General features: G+C 40.0%; 1 protein-coding gene across 3 annotated transcripts in view; it reads right to left on the reverse strand.

Moving 5' to 3' along the window:
• Nucleotides 1-23250, reverse strand: part of sim1a (SIM bHLH transcription factor 1a) — a 106377-nt gene that overhangs the window by 71588 nt on the left and 11539 nt on the right. The window contains exons 1-2 of one of the 3 annotated variants that reach the window (XM_068026923.1): nt 8697-9152; nt 3885-4581 (exon numbers count right to left, since the gene is read on the reverse strand). In XM_068026923.1, the coding sequence (XP_067883024.1) occupies nt 3885-4059 (175 nt within the window). In that variant the 5' untranslated portion in view covers nt 4060-4581; nt 8697-9152. Of the gene's footprint in view, nt 1-3884; nt 4582-4957; nt 5260-8696; nt 9153-23250 lie in introns of those variants that run through there. The other 2 variants (XM_068026909.1, XM_068026918.1) reach the window with 2 other exon arrangements.

Below are 23250 nucleotides of genomic sequence, written 5' to 3' on the forward strand. Positions count from 1 at the left end.
GGGTTTCTCATTAATGACAAATGAAAACGGCAACATTTAACTTCGCGAGGGAGTGTGAGATCGGTCTCCCAGAAAGGGGCTGCACCTATCCTCCCACCAGCACCCGCCGCACTGAAAATCTAATGTTATCTTATTTTTCAATTGTTGCTAATGTGCGGTTTATCACTTTTGAAGGTTTAGCACATTCCACTTAGTAATTAGATAATAGAAAATATTGTCCATTTCTCGACTTTTAATCGCAGCAAACTAGGGAACAACACAATCACAGACGCTGTGACTGATTTGTTAGATGTAACAGTGTGACTTGTAAGAGGAGCTACAAGTACTGGCCTGAAACATTCAGGGCTGTCCACACACGACGATGCAAGAATCTTTATGTCATAGCAATGCTAATAGAGAATCGGACATGGTCATTTCAAAATCATTGACACCTTACACCATTTTATTAGGCAGGATTGCTACCAGCTATTGTCTGCTTGCTTTGTGTGTGTGGGAATTCTATCCTTGGCTGTTGGGATCAAGTTTACATTTCAAGCAAAGTGCAACAGCTATTTTGATATAGATTGTCATTCTTCTTAAGCAACATTTCCCGAGGTGCGTTTTGTGTTGAGTAAATCTGACGTAAATCGAAAATTATTCCTAAACATAATCTCCAGCTCCCATGGATTTTCCTGCTTTCACCCAAACTGTCCTTCTCGGTGCTGTCCAGGCTCAAATATGCATCTTTAATTCAATGCGCTTCAGCGAAAAGATCGCTGCTGCCACTTTGATTGACCTTACAAGAGCCTGTACACTGAGCTTATGCGAACTAACAAAACCTTGTTTCAAAAATGTATTTGTTTCACACAAAATATGTTCTGTCTCTGTCTTTATCTCGGTGAAATCATTACGTTTGTTTTCTAACAACTCTTGCACATTCACAATACTGCATTTTACTGATTCAGAACTGAATTATAGTGCAGAAAATAGTGACAGAGATTTCAAAACGGTCAAAGTGCATTTGAAGTACTTTGAAATTTAAATAGGCATATTCCTTCTCTCTGATATGTTAAATCAATGCTCTCTTCGAGCACAAGTTGTAACAGCAGCCTTCAGTTTGAAACTGTTTACAGAGGAACCGAGGTGCTGAGAGTATCTAGATAGCAAACCAATCACAGTCGTCTAATGCAGCACTTCAGGTAACTGCCTTCCAAACCTCAAAGGCTCTCTTTGATTGCTTGGTTACTGAATGCTCCTGTTCTTCAATGAGTCGTAAGGAAATTATATCTCCTACCGTTTTTCGAATATCTTAAACATGCGTTTCAAAATCGTGCAATAGTGCATCAAAAATCTAAAACATGCTTTAAAACGGTGGCGACCATGCCACCGCTTTTCAAAAGTGCTGGGAACATTTAAATCTCGTAGTCATGGCGTTTTGGTTTAAACAGTTTCAGTTGCAAAACTCTTGGCATTTTAACGACATCGAGCGCGATTCACAGTATTTAAATATGAATTAATGCACATAGATCCATTGAAGTGCAAAGATTTATATTTAAATAACACAAGAAACAACCTCATCCAGAATTATTGGTCGAGCACTGTCTTTAATATGTACACACAATGTTATGATTTGTTGCTGTTGTCAGTAATATTGGGCAATATTGATAATAATAGCACTACCCCCCTGTGCTTTTAGATATCAGCTTGGAGATTTGGTATGTACCACCTATCAGTGTACTTTTTTTCAGTTGTATTGGTGAGAAACACACCGCGATAAATCACACCTGGTCACAACGGCGACTCTTGAGTTCAGTGCACCCTCTTGTAGTATGTGACACGAAATTTTACTCGGCGATTAGTGATTCGTTTCTTAAATCGGATTTGGCAGACTCACAAGGACATAATTAAAACGGGGGACGTGACTTATTTTTCAAGAGACATCTGAAAACATCGCAGTAATGATCAGCCCCTTTTCTCGTTGTTTGAGTCGATTATGAAATTTGAGGTGTGGACTAAAATTCTAATTGTTACTTGACACAAGAATGTGTGACATGTACCGAAAAAGGTCAGAAGACATGGATTATGTGTGCATGTGTGTAAAAATCGCAAGAATTATACACACACGCACACACACAATTATATCTACATTTACGCTGTTTCCTAATGGTTAACATGCTCGTTGGCGAACAGTTGTTGCTGTAGTGAACTTTGCTCCAGCTTCCCTGGGGTTTAAAAACAATTTTTTTCAGAGAGAGTTGCTGATGAGTAGATCCGCTCCCTCTCTCTGAAACCCTATAGATTAGTCATCACCTTACAAGCAGTGCCATATACTTCGTTTGATCAAACAACTCGTCAGATATGCAAAAACATAATTGACAAGTCTCTCCTAAAAGCACGCGGAAAAGTAGCCCATTGGGGCTGGTAAATCACCGCACAGAATGGGGCGGGGAGGAGGAATCATGAACATTTTGGCTTTGAAATGTAGAATACTGGGGATGTAAATAAACCGAATGATTAGACAGCGCATGGTGCAACCAAACGAGCTCGGTATACACAAATCATAAGGAACTGTAATCAAAGTAAATGTACGACCGGCCAGTATACTTCCCTTTTCGAACACACTTACACAAAGCGGCGCCCTCAATCTTTAATTGAGCACTCAATGTCAACACTTTGAAAGCTCACTATTTACAGGATTATCCCAATTGTGAACAGCAATGAACACAATCACAAAACGAAGTAAGCAGTAATTGTGTGGAGACACTGTCATGTCTGAACCACAACAGCGGGCTTCAGTCCATAAATCATTCTGTGGTAGAAATGTACTTTTAAATGCAATGCTTGTGCGGCATTAGCTTCACATTTCTGTGATCTATCTACAACAAAATGAAATGTCTTGTAATAGGGCTTTACCACACGAAGTACCTTAGTCCCGTTTGCAGTAGCTTTATACTTGTCCAGAAGCACAGTTTTGTCATGTGTTGTTATACATTACGCCAGTAGTGTTCTTATAAGTATTCTGAATCACGCAGTTATTGTCTTGTAGATTAGCTTAAACTATCCAGTTCACATTGCTTATCTTTTGCCAGTGATCAAATGGAATTGCTTTGTAAAGTGCAGCATAAAACTGTTGGCTTGTCTTTAATAACAACCTGTTCGCTTTCATTGTGTGATAATGATTGAACGGCAGTAGGAACAATTACTGCCTGCCACTATAACCTTTATAAAACAAATTACTCTCTTTCAACAGGCACTTACACGTCGTTTTCAACAGTTTCTTATACGGTCTTTAAATAAAAATTACATTTAAATCGTCATATCAATAAATCAGGACAGTGCGGCACTAAATATAAATGAATAATTCCCATTAAAAAATCTAATGATCGTTATATTTACAGAAATTGTTACAAATCTGTCTGAATAACACTATATTTGGTTTAATCATGCAACATCTAAAATATAAAGTGCTGATTGTAAATATAATTAAATTTGGCCTCAAAGAAAATGAATTATTTGCCAGACTAAACTTATGTATAATTTTCCTTACTGCTGCAATGACCATACATTTATAGTGATATTACTCTATTTTTATATTTTATTTTCCTCCTTATTTGTATTTGATCATATGAATGAGCATCTACCACTCACAATTTTAGTGGATGATCAATTTCAGAACTCTGAAAGCCCAATATAGTCCCAAACCACACTTTGTACAATGTGTACACTGTACTCACTGTGTATATTGACAACTGTCCTAATCGGTGCATTCCATTTAAAAAGTGCATTTCCTACCACACCGGAATTTGTTCTATGTAGGATCTAATTGTGATCTTCATTTCTCCATACAACAGTGTTTTTTATTTCCGACCTTTAACAATTTAGAAAAATTGAATAATGTCACCTACCTTCAGGGAAAACCACTCTCATTTTTAAATAGCTGGTTGTCAGTCTTATGATAGAGGCTTTGTCAAGTTGGGAGGTTATTGCAGATGGCAGTGGCAATAATTTGGCCAGTTCATAAAATTCACTATTTTCCTTCTCCCGTCTAGTCCGGGCAGCATTTTTGGATTTTTCCTTCATTTCGTTTTCCTTTCCCTTTTCTTACAGCGCGGCCGCCATAGGTTCATTCCCCCAAGAAAAGAAACGGTTGTGGTTTTAACACCACGTGTGAAACCAACATATATGTGAAATTAATAGTCTTTTTGCAGGGGGTGGAGAGTAACTCCCCCTCCCTTTCAATTAAACTAAATATGGCAATATTAAATAAGAAAACGTAAACGTCGGTAAATTCAAGAGCATCCAGACTTGTATTAAAATCAGTGGCAAGTGAAAGCCGTGGTGCAATCAGTGTTTTTTATGTATGAAATGTGAGATTTTGAAAGCAATCCAATACAGATCAGAACTCTTGCAGACGGCTTGGCATTACTGTGCTGGTGGCTGCACCGTGCCAAGGGCTCTGTGCTGTGTTTTTATACCTGGAGGGGAACTGCTTTCGCAGCGAATGAGCCATAATCCAGCCAGTCTCAGTCCCAAAGTTCCCTTTCTTATTTCAGCTGCAATCTCCAAAGTGCTTCAGTTTTCATACCCGCAAGTGGCAAGTAGCTGGAGGAAGGCAGAAAGAAACAGGTATTAGAAAAAGAACAGACACCATGTTTCAACTCAGAATCAGAGCAGAAAACGAAAGGTTGACTGTGCCTGGATGACTAAAACTGAGTCAGGTAGTTAACGTTGTTAGAATTAGAATGGCAACTTAATTACATAACAGACTTAATAAAATGTTAATGCAAAATAGGATGAAGATGTTGTTTGCAAGTGTGACTCTTTATGGAGGCCTCTAACATAGCAGCAATTTTACTAGTATTATTTTTCTTCATTTTTTTGGATTAAATTGAACTTTCAATGATTACTATTTACTTGACTTTTATCAAGGCATTTACTGTGATCATATTATTTTGCCCACATTGGTCCTGTTGCTCACCTGAGATTACTCATTAAAAGCCAAGTTTCATTTTCTGGGGTACTTGAGCAATCTTCAGCAAACACTCGGAAAGTGGCCAAGGGCAATAACAGTCCTCAGAGTGTCGAGTTTTATTTTTTTCTCTCTCTCCTCCCCCTCCCCACCCACTTCTTGTTCTCGGTTGTTATGACTGTGGCGGGCCGGCACCGCCGCCGCTGTTGTTGCTGCGATGCGGACCTGTTCACTGCGCTGAACTTTGGCAGCCTGGCGAGCAGTGTGAAGCGCAACTTTCCGCCGCCAGCCTTTTCCCAGTCCAGCTCCAGTGGCGCTCAAGCGCCGCTCCCGCCCAGCTGTCAATCACACGCTTCCAGCCCGACTCTGATTGGCCAGTCCACCGCGAGCAGGTCACGCGCCCGCCGCTGCCGTCTGCGCGAGGCGAAGAGAGGTGGACGCTGATTTTGACCTCTGACCCCCCCAGCATTGAAAAGCATTGCTGCTGTTAGACGCCACTCAGCGCACATCCTCACGTTGGAAACTCTTAAATTTGTTCAAACGATGCATATGGCTAGAAATGTATAGTTCAGATTGCATAGATAAATATATATCACAAAGTATTTTAAATGTGATGATTTGTCGGCAAATATGTGGAGTTAATTTACTATATGCATTGTAGAAGTCACGGAGACCGAGATATTAAACATATTTAATACAACGCACAGAGGGTGGTGACCACGTGTCTTTATTGCAAATTGGTTACGCAGAAAGATCATTAAATAAAGTGCACTTATTAGCGTCATAGCATTATAACTTTTAAAATTGTACTGGCATTACGACCTAAACTTACCATTTTCATAAAGCAATAACTGAGGATAGACAGAAACTGAATTGTCGTATTTAGAAGCTGAGCTGTGTATTTACTGAAAGTTACAGCTGAGAAACGAACCTTAAAGTGCTACTTCGGTACATGTACAGAATGGTAACACAGTTAAACTAAACTTGTTGCTGGTATCTTTATACCGTGCTGCTATAAAATTTATCATATCTAGTCTTCTACGTAGTACATGTGTAACTGTAGGTTTCATAAGCGTCGTAAATACAAGACAGCACATAAAAACGCAATTACAATTTGTCACATTAAGCACAGAATATAACCTGGGTTCTAGTAATAACATTTACAATATTGTGGCAAAAGACCTACCACGCAATTCATAGTCAGTAAAATAGTTAGCTCATGACTCTAATTTGATAATTATTGACAGTGCTTTCGATATGGAAAGATACAAAGATGTGCATATTCTGAAGAATATAGATTTTCATTGTGTACAGTCAGTAGACTCACATAATTCCTGAACCTTAAATTATTCAAAACAGAGATGGAATAATGAAGCCCAGAATCCGTTATTACTCAATTAATTAGATTGCAGAGAGAAAGTATTTCAATTTCCATTGCACAACATGTTCTTAAACATCGCTTCGGTGTTTCAGTGAATGTGAAAATAAACTCCACAGACTGATGCAAAGAAGACTATTTCCGCCCGAGTCGTTGCACAAATAGATTAGAGATTAGATTAGAGATACAGCACTGAAACAGGCCCTTCGGCCCACCGAGTCTGTGCCGACCATCAACCACCCATTTATACTAATCCTACACTAATCCCATATTCCTACCAAACATCCCCACCTGTCCCTATATTTCCCTACCACCTACCACCTACCTATACTAGTGACAATTTATAATGGCCAATTTACCTACCAACCTGCAAGTCTTTTGGCTTGTGGGAGGAAACCAGAGCACCCGGAGAAAACCCACGCAGACACAGGGAGAACTTGCAAACTCCACACAGGCAGTACCCGGAATTGAACCCGTATCACTGCAGCTGTGAGGCTGCGGTGCTAACCACTGCGCCACTGTGCCGCCCTAAAGTTGTTAATATTTTTTTTCTATATTTCACAATCGCCTGTGCCTTAGTTTCACGCATAAAATTTCGTTTTATTTGAATTTCGAATAACAGACAAATGTTATTGGCACAATGTAGCTTGAAGTTGATGCTGAATATGTCTTTAATGCGACCTCATCTAATGAATATTAATCACGCCCTAGCGGTTTTTAATGCGTTTCACGATTAGACAAAAGTTCAGGCATGTTCTATTCATTGATGAAGCCTGTAATAACATGATGTGTAAAATTATTTCTAAAAGCTGAATCCATATAGTAGTCCAAGCAACAAAATTATATGTCCCAGCCCCACTATCCGATTGATTCTATTTTGAATTGATACCCAGAATCTAATTGAAATACAATGAACACATAGCTCGCCATTTTTTTTCACGAACTCATAGTTTTTGCAACATGCGTATAATTGAATTTGTTTTTAAATCCCTTATAAACCTATTTCCTTAACTCATTTTAATGGGATATCTTGATCACCATATAGCTAAGCGTTAATTCTTGCATTAGTGGGATCTCTTGCAGATTTAATTATAATGTTTTTCCCCTCATTGTTGTACAAAACACCAAGGCTGGCAAAAGTGTCTCCCTGCACAAACACTACTGATTGCACAAAATAAAGTTACACCCTTACCACTGTGAAACTTGACATTACCTTCCACCATTACATTGAGAGCACGAGGGACGCACGCTGAGGATGTGCTCGCAATAATATTAACGATTAACATGAATAATTGTCAAGACAGCGCAGAAACACACTTCAAAGCCGGTGTCGATTGAAATGATTATGCAAATAAAATAATTGGAATGGCAAAACTTTCGCGCTGTTTTCTTCAAAAGGATACATAGGCCTTCCGAATTTCTAAACTTTACTCCTCTTGAATTCCCTGTCATTCCTGTGTAAGGATAAACACTGGGTCCAATGGAAAAATTCTAATTCTACTTTCCTTAAAAAATACTTGAATCGAAGAACCCTCAATCTGGTGCCACTGATTCTATCATAATCATAATCGAAGTTAGTTTAAAATATAAATATGTAGGCGGACGAGTCACTTAAAATATTGGATGTGAAATTTTTAAATGCACCCCATAAACTGGCACATGTTTCAACAGGCAACAACTTTTATCAATCACTGCAGCAGTACTATTTCAGAGCTACGGTTGATCATTACTTCTCCACACACATAGTGTCGTGAAGCGTGGGGAAGCAGGTCTTTTTGGTAGTTTTTCAACATCAGGAGTTTTTGAAATGACTTGTGAAATGAAAAATACAAGTGACATCTGTTGGGTAGTTTTCGACAACGCTTGCACATAACACCGAGTAAAACCTTAAAGTTGATGTCAGAAGAGAGGTTCTATTAAAGTGAATGAATGGACTTTTTTCGGGTGAAGTGTCATGCACAATTGTGGAGCCAGGAAACGTCTTCACAGCTATCGATATGCAATACCACTGCTGCTTGTCATAAAATACCAGTATATTTTCTGTATTTCTATAATAAGTGAAATATACATGAATTTATTTACTATATACGCGCCATTTGCTTTTCCAAGCGCTGCAACATTGCTTTTTCATGACTTTTTTAAAACAAGAAGTAATACTTTATGGATGAAATTAGCTTGGCGAGCGAATGGGTGTGAAACGGATTTCCCGTGCGTTCTGTCGTGCAGTCGATCTGAAGTTTTCTAGCTGGCCTTTTACATTTTCATTTTGAGACACCTTTAAAACGGCGGGATGTTGAGAATATCGCTATGCTTTGTACAATGTTGATACAATTCTCCCCACCGCGCTTTAGTAATGCACCTCCCACTTACAATTGTAGCTGATGCTGTAAAAAAATCTTTTAAGCGATAAAGATATTCAAAAAATGTCATTTGTCCATAAATATTAACCGCCCTATGAATCCAAATCTTTCTGCAGCCATTCGAGCGATCTAGCTGAGCGGCCGGTGAGGAAGAGTCACGCCGAGGGATTACAATCATCAGGCAAATATACAATGAAGTGCTAATTTGTGGGAGGGTTTTTGGATTAGGGTAAAACAGATAATGCCTCAAACAGAAACGGATCCCTGAACCAACAGGTTTCTCATCAAAATTAACTATTATCTTCCATAAATTAAGCAGGAACCTGCTGACGTGTAATGGGGAGGGTGTGGAGTTTATATTAAGCTGCCATTCTTTAAGTAGAGTAATGATCGTTGTGACTGTGCTCGGCACATCCACAATTCATTGTCAGTCAGCTCCGTCCCAAGAGCAGTGTTACTCGGCAGTCAGACAAGCGCCACTGCGCCTGCACTATCTCCCAGTGCCTCGTATTTGAAGATTTCTTTAAATCCTTGTACTGCGTGTGGACTCGGCTTCCAAAATATTCTGTGATATAAAATGCCATGAAAAATAGGCGAGTTAAAATACAATCTCAGTATTTCTGTAAAATTTATAGGCAACTGAATTTCGTTATCGTTATTCGACATGTCAGGATGGAGCTAAACCAGAGCCCTGTCTTTGCTCGATCTTGTCGTATTCTTGTTTCATGTTTGCATCCTAATCCGAATACAAAGTGGTTCAATTAATTACAATGTAATCGTTAAGACTAAATGCAGCAGAATAGGAAATGGTTCAAATGAGCCTTGTTTTATGTATGTGAACGCTATATTCCATTTTCCAACTCCGATAATGGCTTCCATATCTCGAGAAAAACACATTTAAAAATGTTTATCATTGCCATAATTCGAAGGAGGAGCAAATAGTTCCAGGGCATCGACGTGAAATCTACAACTACGTTCTATAGGTCCGTACAGCTGACGATTGAATTAGTGTACAAACCCCTCATCGCCGTCCTTAGGCAGCAAGCCCATTACACCAGTCATTCATTACAGACTGATCCTCTTCAATGTATATAAAAGCTGTCTTGGTTAGTCAGGCATTTGCAAATCGAGGAACAATTTAACGTTATATTTCAGAATAACAAATATGAAAGATTTATTTTTGAATGATTCACCACATGGCATAACTTCATTCTTGTTGATTGAACTTTAAGGTTTGAGTGGACGGCAGAACAAATCTGAATTACTGCATTTTAAACAAACTTTACTTAAAAGTAAAATAAAATAAGATCCAGCCGCAACTCTTTTTGCTACTTGGAAGAAGGCATCGTTTGTCGCGTTACGTTTCAAGCGCTCTTTGGAGATAGGACTCGCTGATGGAGATTATCCATATGAAATCAATCTCGCCTTTGTGCAGAAAATGTTTTGCAATTCAGGGGAAAAGTGAAATTTTTTTTCTGTACTTCTTGTGGCTGGGTTCTCTCACACATTTCCACAGAATTGTTTAAACTGAATGATTTAGATTTAGTTAGTGGAGTTTCTTGCACGAAGTCTTACACTCCAATTTAACCTTGAACAATAATTAACCGCTAGCCTACAGCGCTAAAACGGCAAAATATACATTGCATGAATTTGGAAAATCATTATTTATTTGGTTATTTTGACTGACAGGTGAACTGTACTACAAAGCCTCTTGCGGATCCTATGCGTGTATTAATTAAGCGGAATTGTTCTGAAGCACTTGCTAATTTTTTGAGTTGGCTATCATTTTCCGATAACGTAGTTAACCATTAAAATTGTTACATATTAAACGTATACGTATCTATATCAATGTTAGACAGTGTTTTGTTTTGTGTTAAACTATCCCTTTTACTTTCTTTTCTGTTAATAAATGTACAAGCTTCATATCTGCATAAAGAGATGTCTGTCGTAACGATTCAGTGGTTAAATGTATGGTGTGGTACTGAACAATATACATCAATCAGATTCCGGGTTGCGTCTCTGCTCTGCGCTATGTTAACTGAACATATTTGTGAATGTTACAATTAGTATCAGTGTCTCTTGACCAGGGAAGCCAGCGTTCCTGCAGATGTTGCTCGGTGGGTATGCACTATCTGAGGTGACAATGAACCACACGGAGTGGGAAAGTTGCAGGTTGGATTTCTGGCCTTGCCGAGTTGGTTGATCTCAACCGGAGGAGTTGTAAGGGTACTAAAATTAGCTAAAATAGGCTAAAGAAACAATTATCAGCTGGGATTTCAACTCCCCATTTCTATCCAATCAGCTCTGTTGAAAATGTGCATGTGTTGTTCCTCAGGTGTGGACAAGATTGGGTTCACTTATGATGGTTCTTCATTGTCAAACAGCTCGCCCACAATCACTGCCTGAGCTCGTCCGCAAACGCTGCTCAGGATCACACGTGGACAGTGCCTACTTGGGCGAGTTACTAGCTAGCTGTACTGCTGTGGCCCAGAGACTTGGCGCACTCACTCAGTACCTCCATCAAATAGGCATTTTTAATGTATAAGCCAAAACAGTAAAGACATCATGCATTTAAATGGACATAAATTGATGGCTGGAGGAACATTTCATGGAGAGAAGTCCAGCTGTATGGACGCGCGTGAATAGCATCAAGGGTGGCTTTATGTGAGCTCCAGCTACCTGCTCAGGCTCACAGTCTTGGCTCCCCCAGGAAGATTAAACACCTGAATACAACTGCTTATAGAAACATATACTGTGGTAATGGGCGGGGGGGGGGGGGGGGGGGGGGGCGTAGAGGAAATGGAAAAAGTATAAATTATGCATTGGACCATTTAAAATCAATTTTTAAGTTTTCCGTAGAGACATCTTAAAGTGACTGGCAAAAGAAGCAATGGTGACATGAGGAAAAACTTGTTTTCGCAGTGAGTGGTTAGGATCTGGAATGCAGTGCTCGAGAGTGTGGTGGAGGCAGGTTCAATCGAGGCATTCAAAAGAGAACTGGATAATTAAGTGGAGAAAAAAAATTGCAGAGCTACAGGAAAAGGCAGGGGAATGGAACTAGGTGAGCTGCTCTTGCAGACAGCCACCAAAGCAACGACGGGCCGATTGGCCTCTTTCTGTGCTGTAACCATTCTATGATTCTATAACTGAGCAATCAATATTTAAACTATTTATCTAGCTATATTCAAAACATTGCATTTGCACACACTATCAACTTTTTCATTATAAATTTGAGAAAGGAAAATAATCATGGAAGCAGCCTACGTAAATCTGCGATGATGCAATTACACCTTGTCCCCAGTAGAGACATTGGAGTGGCACCACCAGGCAAGAGGGGGTAATTGCAGGGTGACAAGTTTACATGTGGAGTGCCATTGTAAATGTCGACATAGCAATTTATAATAGAAATAAAACATGAAAATAAAAAGTGAATTATGCCTGCGTGCCCTGGTCTAATCATCGCTACCCTCGAACCCAGCACCCCATGAAAACTGAGTTAGCCTGTCATTGCTCCCCATAAACAACGCCACAGATCGACTAGTAAATCAGACCCACGTATTTCCCCTTAGTCCTTGAAGGATAACTCCACACTTATCATTATCAGCATGCAGCATATGGGAGGAGGGGGAGCTTCACAAATATTGGCATAAATGGGGAACATCGTTCCAACCTTTTGCATTTTACCCATTCTCCTAATGCTGCAATTGGTTGACATTTCCCAAATCTATTTCTTTTCTAGAATTGCAGGCTTCACTTTCTGAGGAAACGCTTGTCAACAGTGGCGCGTTTCAGTCCCATAAAACCAAAGTGACAAATCAAATACAAAGGTTGGAGTGGAATGTTCTAACCGAGCTTTCCCCCTTCCCTCGAGCCATCTATTATATTTAATAATTGTGAATAAAGTATATAGGAAAAACAACGCAGTCCCGGTTCATGCTTTAATAGGCATTTAGTAATATTTTCTCAAGGTATGAGTGAACCCACGAAGGAAGTCACATGAGCACATTCCCTCCTCGCCCGCATCATTCTGAGCTGGGATTCGAACCCTATTTCTAGCATCATAGAATGACGCAGCTCAGAAGCAGACCCTTCGGCCCATCGTGCCTGTGCCGACTCGTTGGTAGAGCAATACAATTAATACCACACCCCTGCTCTTTTCCCAGCGCCTTGCACAATTTTCCCTTCAAATGTTTGCAGGCAATTTCTTTTTTGTTCCCTAACTGCCATAAAACACAAAACACTAAACCCGCTCAAGTCAAGAATGAACGGAAAGTAACAAACACTTCTGCAAGGGTTGTTTATTTGCAAAACATACAAAACTTTCCATTCTGTCATTAGCATTGGACCTTTTCTAATATTTCTGGCGATAGAGACAGGATTGGGGAGAGCTATAATGGGGTAAAACTATTCATCCTATCCCAATAGCTGTATACCGTGTTTAATGTCTCTGCCATTCTGCAGTTGCTGCACTCAGACCCCAGCTGAGAACCGGCACAGGCTGGGTGGGGGGAGCAGGGTCTATGAGGATATTAACAGTTGGACTAAGTGCTATACCTTGGTACTTGAGTGAAGGCTTGACATGCATAAGCACCAGATCGTTTCAATCTTTCATTCAGGCAATCCATCTACAATTCTATGGTAAATATTTGATGTAGGCAATTTTTCTCTCAACAAATGTAATCAATTCTCATTGATGACAAGTGCATTCTTCCACACACTTTCTGTTTGTTACAGAATGCTAAAGTGCGGGAACCTGAAATGGACCTGAATAGGAATGCCAGCAGTATCGGGCCGGAGCCTGAAATCTTCCTTTGGGGAAAATCTAATCTTGTTAAAACCAGAAGACCAACAGAGGCAAAACATTTCAATGAAATATGCTCTTTTTTGTCGCTTGAAGTATTCATCGCCAATTTGGAAAACGCCGCTTATTCATCTGTTCTGTTTTGAAAAATAGGTTCGAATGTTTTAGTTTGGAAGGTTCTTGTAATTGATATTATAGGGATATCTAGGTAAAATGAGCAAAACATTTTGGTTTGTTATAGATTCGGCTGCGTTGTTTCATGTGACCTGCTGTGCGGCACACGTATGTATCTGTGAGCTACCAGAACTCCTGCCCCCACCATCCCGCCGCAACCCCCACCTCCCCCACCTCGTCAAGAGCATTTATTCAGCCAAGCGCTGATGGCCTGAGACTGTAATTACCGTAATCCCAAATTACTGTTAATTATGTTGCTCTGATCTTTGTAACAATGATACTATCATTAATAATACGGAAATTAGAACATTCTTAAAATAAAATGCATTTTGCAGGGAGAGCTAGACTGTGACGACCCCACCCACCTGCAGCTTGACACGCTTTTCAGTCACGACATTGTACAACGATGACCCAATGCATCCATTATCCCACTCAGCACTCCAGTTTAATCAGGAGAGGGACACGTTTATTCAGAATAATTGGGTCAATAAACAATAATTAAAAAGAAAGATATCTACATTTTTCTCTGGTACACTATCTTCCACAACCTTTGCCAGCTTCTCAGCAGTGACATTATATTTTCATTTGGAAAATTATACCTGGCATTCCATTGTTTTGAAGCCTCTGGCGCAATCTCTTAATCTCAATATCTTCATGAATATGACACCAGGTTATTCCCCAGAATAAATACCCCATCTTGTGGCTTGGTCAGGAACTAAACATTAAATTTACTGCTTTTGGTACGTGCGTCTAATTGTCATATCTTAATCGCAAGTCAAAGCAATGACCTTAGCAAAGTGAAACAACTAGTCTTTTTTTTGGGAAATTCACTAATATTCTGATATATTCCATTTTTTTTGCTTGCGGGGTTCTGATCTCCTGTCAGTCTTCCACCAAATTGCTCCTGTATAGCGTTAGTCATGAACATTTAAAAGATCAAAAGCTAAACATAGCCTAAAACGCACGGAAACAATTAGGATCATAGGAATAGGAGGAGTAGGCCATTCAGCCCATCGAGCCTGCTCCCCATTCAAACAGATCATGGCTGATTATCTACATCTACACCATTTTTCCCCACTATCCCCATATACCTTGATGTCATTAGTATTCAGAAATCTATCGATTTCTGTCTTAAACATGCTCAATGATTGAGCTTCCACAGCCCTCTGGGGTAGAGAATTCCACCTTCTGAGTAAAGAAATTCCTCATCTCAGTCTTAAATGGTCTTCCCCCTATTGTGAGACTGTGTCCCCTAGTTCTAGATTCACTAGCTGGAGGAAATATCCTATCCACAGCTACCCTGTCAGGCCCTGCAAGAATTTTGTAAGTTTCAATGAGATTACCTCTCATTCTTTGACACTCTAGAGAATACAGGCCCAGTTTCTGCAATCTCTCCTCATAAAACAATCCCGCCATCCCAGGGATTAGTCTGGTGAACCTCTGTTGCACTCCTTCTATGGCAAGTATATCCTTCCTTAGATAAGGAGACCAAAACTGTACACAATACTCCAGAAGTGGTCTCACCAAGGCTTTACACAACTGGTGCAAGACATCTTTACTCCTGTACTCAAATCCCCTTGCGATAAAGGCCAACATACCATTTGCCTTCCTAATTGCTTGCTGCACCTGCATACTAGCTTTCAGTGACTCATGAACAAGGACACCCAGGTCCTTTTGGACATCAACACTTCCCAATCTCTTACCATTTAAGAAATACTCTGCCTTTCTGCTTTTTTCTACCAAAGTGAAACACTTCACTCTTATTCACATTGTTACAACCAGGTGCAAAAGGTGTCTAGGGGTCTCTTTTAGTCTTCACCTGGTCTTATTGTAACAGGGTTCAATTTTAAACACACTGTGCTGTGAGCTCCCCCTTGGTGAATCCTTGTGTACCACTTTCCAATTATAAGGCAAAGAAATGAGCACAAACAGGCTTCCTGAGGTTTAAAGAAGAAAAGAGAAATTTATTAAAACTTAAACTCTAATTCGATTCACTCCTACAGAGACACACCGTGCCCCACGCTAGCATGCATATGCGATATGCACATGCAAATAGAGACAGAAAAGAGAAGAAAAATAAAGTAGAGAGGTTTGAGGCAATATCAGAAGAGTTTCTTGTTACTGTGCTTCAAACTCACTGTACTCCTTTTGTAGGTGGGCTTGCTTTTGGTTGCGTTCCGATGAAGGGTCACTGACCCGAAACGTTAACTCTGCTTCTCTTTTCACAGATGCTGCCAGACCTGCTGAGTGGTTCCAGCATTTCTTGTTTTTATTATATAAAGGATTTGCGTGTCCACAAGTATATCATTCCTTTTGCCATTATAGTTGGTAACATTTAAATATATATTTATACAAAATGTCTGATTACACAAAGTTAAAGCTCATCACGATTCTTTGCAATTTTACTGTGTGGATGCAAACTGAAATTCTATATTTAAATTAAAATTGCGATTTACATAATGTAATTATCAGCTATGTGTTGGACTTGTAAATCAGTCGGAGTTTTTTAAGTGGAGTGAACGCATTATTTTGGCAAACCCGGTGTTTGTGGTTAAAGCTTGGCCGGTAATCTCCTTGTCAACAGCGTTAATAGAGGATAATAGATATTACTCACTAAATCCGAAAACAGCAATCCAATTAAAAGTTTCAGATAGTGACCGCAGCCCAAGTATAATCAGTATCTAATTTTAAGGCTCCCATACTATGTTAGATAGTACGTTAATATTGATTAACGTATTATAATAGTTAACGTTAACTATAACGCCAAATGTTTAAATTCATTCCGATTATCGGATTCCCAAGTAAAAATCTGTCCGAGTGCAAAACGTCGGAATATAAAAAATACGCGGGAGAAGGTCGAGAAGAGAGCAACCAGAATTATACTTGGTCACAGGGGGTCTTAGCTGTGAGGATACAGCCAGGAAACTTCCTTTCTCAAATTGGAGATGTGTAGATTTCGAGGAAATCTGATTGAAGTTTTTAAAATGATAATGAATTAAAAAACAGAGCCAAAGCTAGTACTTTGCAGCTGACACGCATCACTAAACGGCGCAGATTAACCCTTTGAGTACTGAATACCTTTTGGAACTTGCACGTTTGTTAACTCCTTGAAACGATATTTCTTTTATATGAATACATTTCGCTCAGGTTATTTGAACTAGGTAGGAATGGGGAAACTAAGGGCATGAGTTTAAAATACAAAAGCAAAGAGCGGCTTAGAAGCCATTTCTTTTCAGGGAGAATCGTCGACCTCTGGAGCAAATTATCAAAACATATGGTAAGTATAAAAACACTATACCCCCTTGAAAAGAAGCAGGATGCGGTCAAGAGTGGAGGGTCTCCCAAGTTATAAAAGGCGGACAGGGGTAGTGATGTTTATTGATCTGAATTACTGCAGTCACCTGGAGCTTGTTTAAATTAATCAAGGGGGTCACAAAGGATATTTGCCATAGTTTTCCCCCCCTAAATTATCCTATGGTTTTATGTTTTTGTTAAGGTTCACTACCTCTGCCAGGACATTGGTGGGTTGATGGTGTACAGAGGCTGCACTGTGTCCGGATTAAGACAGGTTTGACAGACCACTTGCTGTTATCCTGTCCTTTTAGTATGTTTGTAAATGCTTTCATTGTGAGAGTTGTGCATCTGGGACCTGAAAAACTGAATTTAGGAGCTCACCTCCTTTCCAGTGGCTGTGTGCTTTCTACACATCCTGACCTGGCTACCTACCAGTGGTACCATCCCTTGCATACAATATGAGAACTTTATTTTGAATTCTAATCTGATCTGATCTGCTGTAGCTGAAGGGACTGCAAAAATAAAAAATATAGGTAAGCGCAGAAGCCAAAAAGAAAAGAGATTGCATTCAATTTAGCTGGTCCTGAAAATTAATACCTCTCATCCGCCTGTTCCCTCAAATATCTATCCAATTATCCTGTAAAATGTTCCATAGTGTCTGCTTTCACTGGTCAGTCCAATCGACAAGTTCACCACTCTTTGTGTATGGTAGTTAAATCGAAAGAGCTAGAAACTGGACCTTGTTGCACTCAATTTATGAGCATAAAATGGGTGGAGGGGATAATTTCAGGGAGAAACCCAGTCAACAGAAGAGGTATAGGTACCAGTATATCGGCATAGTTAGCTATGAAACCACTATGGTGTCTGCCTGATACAGGCATTAAGCCCCCGAGTGTATCTCAGTGATAAACCTCTCAGAAATTTTTTGTTCTTTTTGTAGGTCTGCCACCTCTCTCCCAGAAATTCAACTGTGCTGGGAAGGCTACCCATAGACTTCTAATGGAAAATAAGAATTCAATTATCCCTTGATCACTTGATATTACTGAATTCTTACAATCCCCATGCATTACAAATGGGTGCTAAAGGTTGACCACCACATGGCTGCCAGAAGATGAATCCTTAAAGCCGAATTTCTTATTTCTATTTGCTACCATTCCGTTGCAAGCAATGAAGATTGCTTTCAGTGCTCCCCTTCATGCAGGAGAACTACTTTTGTAAGCTCACATTCTGCAGAAAGACTGCTACAGAGCAGTGCTATCTCCTTCAAAGAAACCACAAAGAGGATGGCACTGCCAATGGCAGTTAAGATAGCTTGGAAAGAGCTTCAGTAAGAACTCTATAGTATCAGCCAATTTTATGTTCACAGATGCATTGAATAGGAGAATAATGGATTAGCCATCAGGATCAACATATTCACCTCCTGTCCCTAGCAACAACAGCAGGAGATTGCACTGCATTGCTTGTCAAAGTACAAGACGTTGTTGATAGAGTGAACAGAAAAGCTAATGTTTTGTTGATGGTCACTTCTTTTTCCCCCTCAGTCAAATACAGTACTGGACAGGTTTTTGTTATTCGTTTGTGGGATGTGGGCGGTGCTGGCTAGGCCAGCATTTATTGACCATCCCTTATTGCCCTTGAGAAGGTGGTGGTGAGCAGCCTTTTTGAACCGCTGCAGTCCATGGGGTGTAGGTACACCCACAGTGCTGTTAGGAAGTTCCAGGATTTTTACTCAGTGACAGTGAAGGAACGGTGATATTGTTCCAAGTCAGAATGGTGTGGGACTTGGAGGTGGTGATGTTCCTATGCATCTGCTGCCCTTGTCCTTCTAAGTGGTAAAGGTCACGGGTTTGGAAGGTGCTTTCGAAGGAGCCTTGGTGAGTAGCTGCAGTACATCTTGTAGATGGTATACACTGCTACCACTGTGCGTCGGTGGTGAAGGCAGTGAATGAAGGTGGTGGATGGGGTGCCAACCATGCGCGCTGCTTTGTGCTGGATGGTGTAGAGTTTCTTCAATGTTATTTGAACTGCACCGATCCAGGCAAGTGGAGAATATTCCATCACGCTCCTGACTTGTGCCTTGTAGATGGTGGACCAGCACTGGGGAGTCAGGTAGTGAGTTATTCAGTGTAGAATTCCCAGCCAATGACCTGCTCTTGTAGCCACAGTATTTATGTAGCTGGTACAGCTCAGTTTCTGGTCTATGGTAACCCCCAGGATGTTGATAGTGGGGGATTTAGCGATGGTAATGTCATTGAACGTAAAGGGGAGATGGTTAGACTTTCTCTTGTTTGAGATGGTCATTGCCCGGCGCTTGTGTGGTGTGAATGTTATTATCCACTTATCAGCCCAAGCCTGGATGTTGTCCAGGTCTTGCTGCATCTGGACATGGGCTGCTTCATTATCTGAGGAGTTGCAAATGGTACTGAACATCGTGCGATCATCAACAAACATCCCCACTTCTGACCTTATGATGGAGGGAAGGTCATTAATGAAGCAAATGAAGATGGTTGGGCCTAGGACACTACCTTGAGGAACTCCTGCAGCAATGCCCTGGGGCTCCACAGTGCATCACCCCCTGATCTCTGATTAGAGTAGTCCTGCACTAAGCATGCCTTAGATCTCAGGCTACCCATGTGCAACATGATAGAAGGTCAGATAGTAATGATAATTTTCTTTGTTTTACCTTGCAATGTACTTCTAATGCTATTTTATCTTAGTGCATATTGATCACATCAATGAAGGCAATAGCTAAGATAAGTTATATACAGAGAGAGAGAGACACATTCAATAATATTCAGGAAAACCAAATACTAGAAAAAAGGTAAGCTGGTATAAAATGAATGAACAAAAGTAACATGTGGTAATCTTAAATCAAGCTGAATCACTGGCTAGTACCTACTGCATCCCCAAAGTCAAAACTGGGGCCTAAATGAAACACAATTCATGGTAAAATAAGAGTGTGATAAAGTATGTAGATAGTATGCAGGAAACTCATAAAACAATCACCAATATCTCAACAGGCACTTTACCTCTTTTAAGCCTGGCTAAAAATAATGCTTTTCTCAGAATAAGCCAAAACCAATGGGAGATTTAACTGCATTTAGATTGCTGCTGCTACTGACAGGCTTTCACAAGCAATGGGAATAGTGAATAGAAGGGGAAAGCAGTTCTGCAGGGAAAATTGTGTATTGAGAAGCAAAGCAAAATTTGTAGCTACTGCAACCTATCAGGTGCTGAAAAATGCAATATTTCAGTGTCAAAAAGCACACTGGAACCAACAGATAATTTGCATCACCGTGTAAATTTGAATGATTAAGTTCTGCTTTGTTCTCTTTCTTTACTTCAAATCTCTTGAGCACAATTTTTCTTTAATAGGTTGATGAAGTGGACCTTATAACACAGCCACTCAGAATTTCTATCATACAGCCAACAGTCATTTTGAAAGTCAGGCATATTTAGTAGTTTGTTTCCCATAAGGAACAAACCTTATAAATATGGTTTTACAATTTGAGCTCGTTCCAGATATTTTTTTCTCATATCCAATGCAAAAAAACTTGCACCCACAAGCTAACCTTTATTCCCCGTGAATGAAAATATGACGTTCTCCTTGAAGTAATCTGGAACACTTTCATCATTGGCATGTACACAAGAACCAAAATGGATCTCTCCTCCATAACTCTTGACTGATCCAAAATTGGTGGCCTATGCCTTTCCTAGATACCAGAGGGTTTACACTATGAACTTGATCGAGTTCCTTGATGAAGTAATGGTCTGGTTTGATGAGGTTGTGCAGTTGATGCCGTTGTGTCTGAACTTTCAAAAGGCGTTTGATAACGTACCACATAATAGACATGCTAACAAAATTGATTAAAGCGGATTAAAAGGGCTGTGGCAGTGTGGATTTGAAATTGGCTAAGGGACAGTTGTTTTTCAAACTGGAGAGAAGTGTACAGTGGTATCCCCTAGCCATCAGAATTAGGACCACTGCTGTTTGTGATATGTGGAATCATTTCAAAGTTTGCAGATGACATGAAACTTAGAAATGTTGTAAAAAGTAAGGAGAATAGTAAGACAGGGGGGTTTGGACAGACTGCAGAAATGAGCAGAAAAATGGCAGATGAAATTTAATGCAGAGAAAGTTGCACTTTCAGAGATCTCTGTGTTCCTTCAATTCTGGCCCCTTCTGCATCTCTGACTTTCTTCGTGCAGCTGTGCCTTCAGATGCCTAGGCCTTAAACTCTGAAATTCCCTCCCTAAACATCTCTGCCTCTCTGTCTCTCCTTTAAAATGCTTTTGAAAATCTACCTCTTTGGTCATCTGTGGCTCATTGTCAAACTCGATTTGTTAACACTCCTGTGAAGCAACTTGAGATGTTTTACTACATTAAAGGTGATATATAAATGTAAGTTGTTGCTGTTGAGGCAATATAAACCAAATGCTCCAATTTTAAAGGGAATGCAGGAACATACTGACCTGAGGGTGTACTCACAGAAATATTTTAAGATGGCAGGACAAGTTGAGAAGGCTTTTAGAAAAGCATGCACATTCTTTGGCTTTATAAATAGAGGTATAGTTTACAAAAACATGGAAGTTATGCTAAACCTTTATAAATCACTGGTTATTCCTCAGCTGGAGTATTGCATCTAATTTTGGGGACCATAATTTAGAAAGGATTTTAAGACCTCAGAGAGGGTGCAGAGGAAATTTGCTGGAATGGTACCAGGGATGAGGGACTTCAGTTACGTGGAAAAACTAGAGAAGTTTGGATTGTTCTCCTTAGAGAAGAGAGGTTAAGGGAAGATCTAAGAGGTGTTCAAAATTATGAGGGCTTTTGATGGAGTAAATAAGAAGAAAGTGTTTCCACTGGCAGAAGGGTTGATAACCCGAGGATACAGATTTAAGGTGATTGACGAAAGAGTTAGAGGTTAGATGCGGCAGTGTAGTAGTTATGGTACTGGACTAGCAACAAGCAAATCCCATTTTGAAATTAATCTGGTTTAAAACCTGCTTAACCTACTGTGAAGCACTGGGGGAAAAAGTACTGCAGAAAATCCTGGAAACATTCATTAGAACGCATCACCTGCCTCAGCTAATCTGTTGCTTTGTGACCTCCAGAATTGACTATTTCAATGTTCTCCTAGCAAGCCTCCCATTCTCCACCCTCCATAGACTTCCGCTCATTCAAAACTTTGTTGCCAATTTCCTTTTTTGCTCATCCAGGACCCGCTACTTTTCATTGGCTCTTGGTGCTCCATTACCACAAGTATAAAATTCTCACCCTTGTGTTTAAAACATTTCATAGTCTCACCCCTGCCAATGTCTGTAATCTTCTCTGGCCTTACAATCCCCCGAGATCTCTGCATTTCTCCAACTTTTTTGAATCCCCACTCCCTTCGCCTATCATATAGTGCTTATGCTTTCTACTGTCTGACATGTACGCCTTGGAATTTGCTCCTTAAATCTCTCGGCCTCTCCACTTCCCTTCTCCTTATTTAAGTCTCTCTTTGATTACGCCTTGTCATCCTTGTTAATATTGCCTTCTTTGGTTTCTTTGTCTAATTACGCTTCTGTGAAGTGCTTTGGGACCTTGTCTACCTTAACGGCGCTACAAAAATGCAAGTTGTTTTATTTTTGATTATTTCTACTGTTGGTTGACTTGTCACCTTGTGAATCAATTCACATAAATAGAGTTCAGAATACTCCCTTTGAAATGGATAATATAGTTTTCTCTATTTCTTACCTTCCCTATAAGGAGACAGATGTCCTAGAAGTTACAGACGGCACTTTAAAAATGATAAAACACCCGCTACAATATGAAAATATATATCTAACTAGTCAATGTTTACACACAGGGAGTCTTCAGGTGAAACACAGTTAAAGGACCAGGGATAATTGGAGCAGGGCATGCAGAGGTAATTCGGTCGTGATTTTAAAGTCATATATTCTATCTTTATTTATGGTTAAATAAATCTTTACAGAAATTTGAGAAACTGGATGTAAAGGTACAGTTGGAGTACAGGGCAAGGAATTTTATTGGAATTGCTCCTGTTCTGCCACTCCAACTACACTGGAAGTGGGGCAGAAACCCCATTTATGCATGAAAATGGGCTTTCTGCTGCACTTTTCTTTGGCAAACCTGCCGCACCAGAACTGGAATACCTGAAAGGAAATCTTAGCCCAAGGTTTTCTCTGCAGTACAGGAGGTGCTAGAACAGGGTTGTCCAACTTTTTGTGTTGGTGGTGGGGGGTGGGGGGGGGCACATTACAACTTCTGTCTTACATAGGGGGCCCGTGA

This window comes from Heterodontus francisci, chromosome 3 (genome assembly GCF_036365525.1).
Source record: "Heterodontus francisci isolate sHetFra1 chromosome 3, sHetFra1.hap1, whole genome shotgun sequence".
Classification (NCBI taxonomy): domain Eukaryota; kingdom Metazoa; phylum Chordata; class Chondrichthyes; order Heterodontiformes; family Heterodontidae; genus Heterodontus; species Heterodontus francisci.